Raw genomic sequence first — 9222 nt, 5'->3', positions numbered from 1 at the left:
CTTGCATCATACTTGCATCTAAACAGAAATGTCAAAATCATCTCGAGTTTCAAAATGAAAATGATAGCTGGATGGATCACTTCAGGTACCACATATATTTAATTTGACTGAAGGAGGTAAGATGTTTTTATAATGTTTGAGGGGACCAAAAACCTTTGCCTCTTCAAGTTCTCTTTAATTTTGTAATGATTCACAGCCCCTCATCCCCAAATCACATCTTGACTCTAAAGAATCGTTAACATTCAATATATTTTAAGGAGGTATAAATTTATTAGGGAAACATTTTTTTTTTTTTTTTTTTTGCTCATTAGCACTAAACTTTTTTTTTTTTTTTTTGGTCAAGTATCCATGTAACATTATGTAGGAAATGGTCCTTCATACACCCCAAACTCTGGGGGCTATTTCAGAGTGGGGGCTTAAGGGAGGCTAGGACGTACTATCTACTACACAAATTTAATGAGATGGAAAAAAACCTTTATTAGAGTTGGAAAATAAGTTGCAAACAAACAATGTATTCACTACCGAATGCATGTAATTCCAACCACGAATTGAAATCATCTTGGTAACATTGGAGATTCTACAACAGTTATAACATGGAGATTCAGAGGTGGTCTCAAAGTTGTTACAGTGTTAAAAATTATAGTGAACGGTATAAAATTACAATTTATTATGGGGCTGGGAAGATTCACAACAATCCTTAAAAACATTAAGAGCAAACCTCTTATAGAATTCTACTTAGGATTTTTTTCCCCGTCATTCCTTTTTTCTCCCTCCTTTTGTTTTTTAAACACTAATCCGGTATGGAATCCGCTGGACAGAGCAAAGCTGGGTGGGCTGCCCCTTGAATGATGGAGTAAGTCTGCTTGGGTAGTTCTTGCTGGGAAGAGGACGAGAATATAGGCGGCGCCGCGGTGGCCACTGCGATGCTCTGGCCTCCGTCGCTCACCACTGTCACTTCAGCTGTCCCCTCCTGAATCAAAGCGTTAAGGCCTTCAAAGTCAGTGCAAGTAATACCCGAACTGGTGATGAAAGTCTGGTTGCCAGAGCCTTCCTGGGGGCCACCCGGGGCCGTGGGGATCAGGGCCTGGTGCAGAGTGGCTCCGTCAGTCTGGTCGTGCGTGGTCAGCAGGACAGCAGGCTGGGTCATCACGCCTGCCTCGCTCGGACACCCCGAGGACTGAGGCGGCGCGATCAGACTGACCTGGCGCAAGATCTGCAGCCGGCTGTTTCCCGGGAGTTCCTCCGGGTTCTGGGCCACCAAGGCGGGTGGTACAATGTTTACTGCGGCGGCAGCAGCCTGGACGATGGTGTTCGTCTGGGGCACTTGATGCCCAACGATGATTTTGACTCTTCCCTCGCTGAACTGGGGCACTTGTCCGGGCTGGAGGGGCACCTGGAGGTGCCCCACGGTGAGGGGCGGGGCGGGCTGCTTGCTGGGGTCGATTTGGAACTGGAGGACGGTCACATCCGAGTTCTTATTCTCACTGTACTCACTGTGTTGCCTCTTATGGCTTCGGAGCGAGTCCTCCCGCATGAACGAGGCATCGCAAATGTCGCAGTGAAAAGTCTTCTTAGCGTCCAGCTTGGCTACCTGCCGGCTGCTCTGCCTGCCCGTGTCCTTCCTCTCCAGGGCCTCGGTCTTGACCATGTCCCCGTGGAACTTCTTCATGTGCTTGCTCAGGTTGCTGGGCTGCTTGGTATCGAAGCTGCAGTAGTTACACTTGAAGGGGCGGTCGCTGCAGTGGACGCGCTCGTGCACGCGCAGGGCAGCCTTGCTGGAGCACGAGTAGCTGCACTCGGAGCACTTCTCGGGATGCTCCGACTGGTGCACGCGGCTGTGCTTCCGCAGGGTGGCTTTGCTGTCACCCAGGAAGTCGCAGTGCGGACACTTGAAGTTATTCCCGCTGTGCTTGATGCGGATGTGCGACTTGAGGTTCCCCTTCATGGTGCAGCGGACATTGCAGAACTCGCACTTGAAAGGCTTCTCCCCCGAGTGCACCCGCATGTGCCTTTTTAAGTCCGAGCTGATTTTGAACTTGGCGCTACAGAGCCAGCACTGGAAGGGGGCGTCCCCTGTCAACACAAGGTGAGTTTCGATAAGAACAGGCAGGCAAAAACCAGAGGATCCCCCCGAAGCACACATCAGAAAATCGCTTATACCAAGGCAGCCGGGTGGAGACCTTCTAACCGTGGCTCCTGGCAGCCCCCGGGAGCGGGGGAAAGGGGAGAAAACTCTTCTTTCCCCAGACCTAAGCCACCACCACCGTTATAAAACCCAGAAGAAAAATGGGAGATTGAAAAGGGCTATTTAATTGTCCCCAATAAAATAAGATTTGCAAATATGCTTGTCACATTCTTTAAGCCAATCACGCTATCATTCATACAGTTAATATGCCCACTCTGTTAGTTAATGGTTCACAGTTGCATAATTTTGCATAATCTGTTGATTTTGATTGAGTTACATGTTGTAACAGATTCAACAACACATTTTCGGATGGGCAGGCCGGCTCCATGCTGCACTCAGCGGAGTATTCTTTTTACAATGATGGAAACACCCAGCTTATACTTCATGCAGATTTTTATTAATAAAGACGTGTTTATTGTGCAAAATTGATTTATCCCACATTGCCAGCTGTGTTCTTTACTTGTGAAGTTAGGAAATCCAGCTGCTTGATTTACTTTTTTAAATTCATATTTGCCGAAAGATGAGCAGGGGAAATGAAATTGCAAACATCTGAATGAACACGATATTCCAAATTTATTTCCTCAGTGAATGCCAAATCCAAATTAATCTAAGGCATTGATAATTCAAGCAAATTAGTGACCCCTCCCCACCATTTCAATATTGTTAAAGCAAGTACAGTAACAACTGCTAATATTCTTCAATTGCTTCCAGGATGGCAGACGCTATTCTGAGCATTCCACAAGAATAGTCTCATTTGATGCTGGTAAATAAAGCAAGTACAGTAACAACTGCTAATATTCTTCAATTGCTTCCAGGATGGCAGACGCTATGCTGAGCATTCCACAAGAATAGTCTCATTTGATGCTGGTAAAATCCCCCTGAAGTGGTTAAGATTATAAATATTATTCTTTACTCTGTTGTACAGATGAGGAGGCTGAGGCCCAGAGAGACTACATAACTTGTAGATGTATATAGTCGTATATAGCAAGGCTTGGATTCCAACCCAGGCTGGTTCCAAGGCTGGTATTCTTAACGCTAGGTAATTATCTGTACATTTTTGTCTTTTTTCCGTGTCCGGCAACGGATTGCAACCCTCAGTGTTGCCCCCGTACCGGACCGGGACCGGCAACGGGATCGCAAGCCTCAGCGTTGCTCCCACGCCTCGCTCAGCCAGTGAGCGGGCCAAGGCTGGTATTCTTAATGCTAGGTAATTATCTGTACATTTAACCCTTGTTCACTTTCTTAGGCCATAAACTCAAAAGACTGGGATTGTGTTCCTGCTTTTTGGCATAGGGCCTACAACATCACCATGAGCTGCTTAATACATGCAATTAGAGATGGCAGGCAGCAATTTAACAAGCTTCTAGAAAACTGAGAAGCCCAAACCTAAACAATGTTTTGTATAATTAAATACCACCAAGATCATGCATTAGATCATGTTCCTGGAGAACAAGGAATGGCAAATTATAGACTGTGGGCCAAATCCTGCCTACAGTCTGTTTTTATAAATAAAGTTTTATTGGAACACAGTCATGCCCATTTGTTTACATATGGTTGCTCTCATGCTATAATGCCAGAGGTGACTGGTTGTGTCAGACTGGGTGGCTAGCAAAACCTGAAATACTTATGATCTGGTTCCTCACAGAAAAAGTTTGCTTTTTCTGTCTTAGAATGTTGTTCTTAATCTTTTTTTATGTCTTCACCACTTTTTGGCAGTTTAGTGAAGCCCATGGAACCCTTCTCAGAATAAAGTTTTAAATGCACAAAAGAAACTATTAAAAAACATTAGGAATAGAAAAGAAATCAGTTATATTCAATTATTAAAATATTAAAAGAGAAAATAATAATGTTTGTGCTTTATAAATGCATTAATTAGAACAAGACCTAGCAGCAGGTCTAGTAACTACAGTAATTTCTAAATAGAGAAGAGTGTAAAAGGATATTTTGATCTATCTGCAACGATTGTTATGAAAAGATCTGTGATTTCTACTGACAAGTTCTTATGCACTGTTATCAGATTGGTTGCTTATTTTTATAATTGAAGGACATGTCGAATTCCAGTACAGGTTAGTGAAAATGAAGGTGGAATTTTTTTCCCATCCACATTCACGGACCTACCTCCCAAATTCTATTCATGGATTCCTGGGGGTAGATGTCTGCACACAGAGTTAGAATCCCTGCTCCAGAATGTTCTAGTAGGTTTTCCAATTACATCTCTGCCCAAATTATAGTGACAGTCTTTTTGTTTTTTAGCAATCTGCAGAGGTGAAACCCAGAAAAACCAGATAACCAAATGTCATAGCTGAGTTGCAGAGCTTAACACTTTTTGACATGAAAGCAAATGGCTTAAATCCCTTCATCATCATCTCTCTTTTTTTTTCTTTTATTGTAAACTTATTTCTTAAATGAGAGATACTAGTCAAACAGTCTCACTGGAGTGTAACATTTTCAAAGCTAATGACTATGTTTGTTCCTGCCCACTACCTGATCCCCACAGTGTCTGGCATAGTGAGGTTAAGGAATGTTGAGTGAATAAGCAACTGATGTATCAAGCTCACAGATTTTTCTCAAGTTGAGACTGATGATATAGTCATCAAATCGACGGAAGGGTAAAAAACAGAACCCTATTAATTTACAATTTTACAAGTGCCACAGATTAATAAAAAGGAACATGAACATTCCATGGAGACAATGCAAAAATGGCACACTTTAAATTTTCAAAAACCACAACCTCTCTAGGCCAATTTAAAGATGCTAGTCTAAATGGTAAGCTCATCCTTATAAGTCAAAATGAACCACTTTCATAAATGAATCCTTTAGCTGCTGGGGAAGATTTCTGAAGAAAATCAGTTGTGTGTCAGTGACGCCAATGTCTTAACTTGCTGTGGTAGATTACAAAAATGTCCGCAAACACCCCTCCCACCCACCCCTCCCTGTAGCCATGGCCTCTGCCATGTCTGTAAATGCATGCTCTCCAAAGGGGCAGGATGACCTGCCATGACCCACAACAACAGGCTCAGTCATGTCACTGGATTTGGCCAGTGGTATATTAAGTAGACTCAACACAAGTAATGACTTCAAATGGTCTTGTACATTGAGGCTTGCTGACACCTTGGTTATTGCCATGAGAAGGTCAATCTTGGACTAGCCCACTGGTCTCAGAAGGATGACAGACACATGAAGCAGAGCAGGATTCCCCAGCCAAGACCAGTGAACAGCCAACCCATAGCCAGCAGATCCTCAGACTTGTAAGCGAGCCCAGCCAAGATCAGCAGAGTTGCCTATTTGATGCCCAGCTGATCCCCTATGTGTGAGCAGAAAAGGCAAGTTGTATCTTCTGAGGTTTTGTAGGGTTTTTATTATGCTGAACCACTGTTACAATAGATATAGATATTGGTATCTAGGAATGGGGTGCTAGATAATGGTATCTAGAAATTTCTGTGTTGCCATACAGAGAACCAAAGTATGTAGCATTGGTTTTGGGATTGGGTTGCAGGTGGAAACTAGAAAAATGGCAATTCACACTATTTAATGGCAAACATATGGTAAAACTGTCACCTGTGGTAACTTAGAAGATAGAAAATATACATAATGAGTATTAGACTTGAGAAAAGAAATAAATTCTAGGCAGAACAATGAAAGTGTTTTATAAGCTGCATATGATGAGTTACTACAAAAAAGAGACAAACTTGAAAAAGAACTGGTTATTTCCTAAGCAGAATTTAGAGGGCATATAGAAAGTCAAAGATTTGCTGAATATAGTTTCTTATCTCCAGCCAGCATCTCCACCCAGATCTCCAAAGTAATCTCCAGCCAGATGTCTAAAGAAAGACAAAAGCCTGGGAACAAAGATCATTTCTAGGCAACTGATCTCAGCATGAAGACCAAATGAGAAATGAGGGGCCTGAAAATAAGACTCTTTGTTAAAATCTCCAAAAGAATTAAGTTGGTGCCAAGAAAATTCTCTCAGGTGAACAAAAGGACTCCTAGAACCCAGAGAAGGTTATATGCCAAAAGTCCTTTTAATTGAGTTTGGAAAAAGAGACAAGATTCCAAAAGAATTGTGGATGTGGCTTCTGGCATGTGGATACAAAGGAAAGTCACAAGTTTTTAAGACAGGTCTACCAGCAAAAGTCACCACCCATGCCAAAAGTCCTTTTAATTGAGTTTGGAAAAAGAGACAAGATTCCAAAAGAATTGTGGATGCGGCTTCTGGCATGTGGATACAAAGGAAAGTCACAAGTTTTTAAGACAGGTCTACCAGCAAAAGTCACCACCCGGTACTAAAACAAAGTGTAAAAAGTCCCCCAGCTTTTGGTAGTCAGGGGGCAGGCTGAGAAAGTTTCTCAAAGGTATATTTTCTCATCCTTTTCAGAAGTGACTAAGGAAGGTGATGGAAAGGATGTTCCAGTGGGCACAGTCAAGAACCAGGGAGCTGAGCCAAGGCCTAATCAAGAAACATTCCCTATCTCCTGAGTGGGGGCATCTGGGTACATTTGCCCAGAGAGATTTCAGAAATGCTACAGATCAACGATGCCAACTGCCTCCATTCTTCCCCTTTCAAACAGCAGAATTATCATAACATTCTGGCTTGATTTTACCATGGTATGTTGGGTGTGTGGGAACAGACAACTTGTTTTTTTACTTCAACTGTTTCAGGTGAAGAGGAGCCCTATCCAGATCTGATGCAGATTGCACAATCCTCGTCTTAAAGCCTGATCCTATAATTGGATGCAACTTGTGGGGGGACTTGACAGAGTGTGAGTGCATTTTGCATGTCAGAGAGATGTGAATGATGGAGGGGATAAAGGTGGACTGTGGTCATTTGCAAAAATGACACCAGTGCTGACCACATGACTTACTTTAGCCATTGTGATGTTTGCAGACGTATGCAAACAGAGACCAGAAATGAGCTCACACTTGGGGCTTGTTTGCTTGTACCTCTTCCATCCTCATGAGAAGGACAAGACTGGGTTAGTCCTTGGTCCCAGGAGGAGGATGAGAGATGCACAGAGCAGAGCCAGATGGCCTCAGCCAAGAACAGTGGACAGCTAGCTAGCCCACAGCCAGCAGATCCCCAACCAAGGTCAGGAGACACCAAGCCTTCCCCACACATGTGATTAAGCCAAACCAAGATCAACAGAGTTGTGCAGCCAACCCTCTGCTGACCTGAAGTATGTGAGCAATAAATGTTTATTACAATATGCCACTGAGATTTTGTGATGGCTATTATGCAGCATCACTGTATTAATAGCTGACTGATATAAGTGCCAAAAGGAAAACATACATAATTTGAGTTACCTACTCTGCTGACTTTGCTGTGTTTTTTGATCAGGCTGTCCCATGCTCAACTAATCAGAGTATTACTTGAAAAATTATTGAAATGCCTAACCATGATGCAGAAATTTATGAAACATGCATTGCTTATATCTCTAGTCCATTTAGTGCACCTCCTCAATTACACACTTTACTAGTGAATATGTTATAAAGTTATATAAAGATACATGTAAAGTTATAAACTTGAAGTCTTCCCTATTTTACTGAGAAAGGCTCTTCTGGGCAGACGAAAAGCAAAACTGCAAACCACGGGATGACCAAACATCCCCAACTCATTTTCTTATATTGTGCCTAAATGCTTTAAGGTGCTCATGATTTAAGCAACGGGAAATGAGGTGCACTGAGAGCAATAGGCGGGACTTACCCGTATGGGATCGGAGGTGGACGGTGAGCTGGCTGGAGTTGCGGCTGGCATAGGGGCAGATCTGGCACTTGAAGGGTCGCTCGTCGGAATGTATCCGCAGGTGCTTGTTGAGGCTGCTGCTGTCGGCGGCGGCATAGTCACAGGTTTTACACTTGTAGGGCTTTACACCTGTGTGGCACCGCATGTGGGTCTTCAGCTTGTCCTTCCGGCTAAAGCATTTGCCGCAGACTTCACACTTGTGGGGTTTGTCTCCTTCAAGCACACACAGATGGCAGCAGGAAACAAGATTAAAAAGGAAAAGGTTTATTTCCCATTGCCTTAAGAAAAAAGCAATATGCAACCACCGAAGAACATTTAGACAATCCCCCAAAGCTGGTGGGATGATTGGCAAAGAGCTAACATTTTGGGAGAGGGGAAATTTCTTCTATTTTCATTATTGGTGTTTTCTCATTTTTTTCTACTATGAATATAAATTCCTTATTAGTTAAAAATAGAAGGAACTAAAACACATTTTTAAAGTACAGCTAACTAAATAAGAAATTGCTAACTGTCTCTTCTTGTATTCAGTCTCTTCTTTTTCCTTTTCACAACAGACGCACCCTAAAGTTAAGAATTCGCAAGTGTTAGCAGAGGTCGTGGCTGACCAGCTGAAGACTGCATTTTTTGTATTCAGTCTCTTCTTTTTCCTTTTCACAACAGACGCACCCTAAAGTTAAGAATTCGCAGGTTTTAGCAGAGGTTGTGGCTGACCAGCTGAAGACTGCATTTTCCAGCCTCTCTTTCAGCTGGGTGTGATTCTGTCATTAAGTTTGCATCAGAGTAAGGGCCAAGAAAGTGAAATCTGTCCCTGTTATGAAAGGAAATCGCTTGCCTTTTACTTCTCTTTTCCGCCTTCTTGCCAGCTGCAGCCAAGACATGGGAATGAGGCAACAGGTGCAGATGGTTGAGTGAGGTAACATAATGAGGTAAAGGAACTCAGGTTCCTGGACGATCTCCCAGGACAGAGCCGCCTACCTGCCCTACGCTACCTGCACCTCTGGACAGTTATGTGAGACAGACATAAACCCCTACCTTGTCTGAGCTGGTGTTTGGGTTCTTTGTTATGGCAGCTTAATCTGAACCTCACTAATACATATGTCAACTTGCTACCCATGAACAGCTGCTAACTTTTTGATGTATATTTTTCCAATTTTTTTTTTATGTGTGTACGTTTTTTGGTACAAAAAACCTCTGGGCTAACATCAATTTAAACCCTTTTTTTTTTTCCTTTTTGTCTTTTTCCGTGTCCGGCAACGGATCGCAACCGTCAGTGTCGCCCCCGCACCGGGCCAGGACC

At 43.1% G+C, this 9222-nt stretch overlaps 1 protein-coding gene across 2 annotated transcripts in view; it reads right to left on the bottom strand.

Moving 5' to 3' along the window:
* Window positions 1-452: 452 nt before the first annotated feature.
* Window positions 453-9222, bottom strand: part of ZFP64 (ZFP64 zinc finger protein) — a 34775-nt gene continuing 26005 nt past the window's right edge. For both annotated transcript variants that reach the window (XM_008593588.1, XM_008593589.1), the window contains exons 5-6: window positions 7887-8138; window positions 453-2073 (exon numbers count right to left, since the gene is read on the bottom strand). In XM_008593588.1, coding sequence (XP_008591810.1) covers window positions 791-2073; window positions 7887-8138 — 1535 coding nt within the window. In that variant the 3' untranslated portion in view covers window positions 453-790. The remainder of the gene's footprint in view (window positions 2074-7886; window positions 8139-9222) is intronic.

Source organism: Galeopterus variegatus, unplaced genomic scaffold, assembly GCF_000696425.1.
Source record: "Galeopterus variegatus unplaced genomic scaffold, G_variegatus-3.0.2 Scaffold9372, whole genome shotgun sequence".
NCBI lineage: Eukaryota > Metazoa > Chordata > Mammalia > Dermoptera > Cynocephalidae > Galeopterus > Galeopterus variegatus.
The sequence above is the reverse complement of the archived record's forward strand: the minus strand, read 5'-3'. Positions and strand labels throughout refer to the sequence as shown.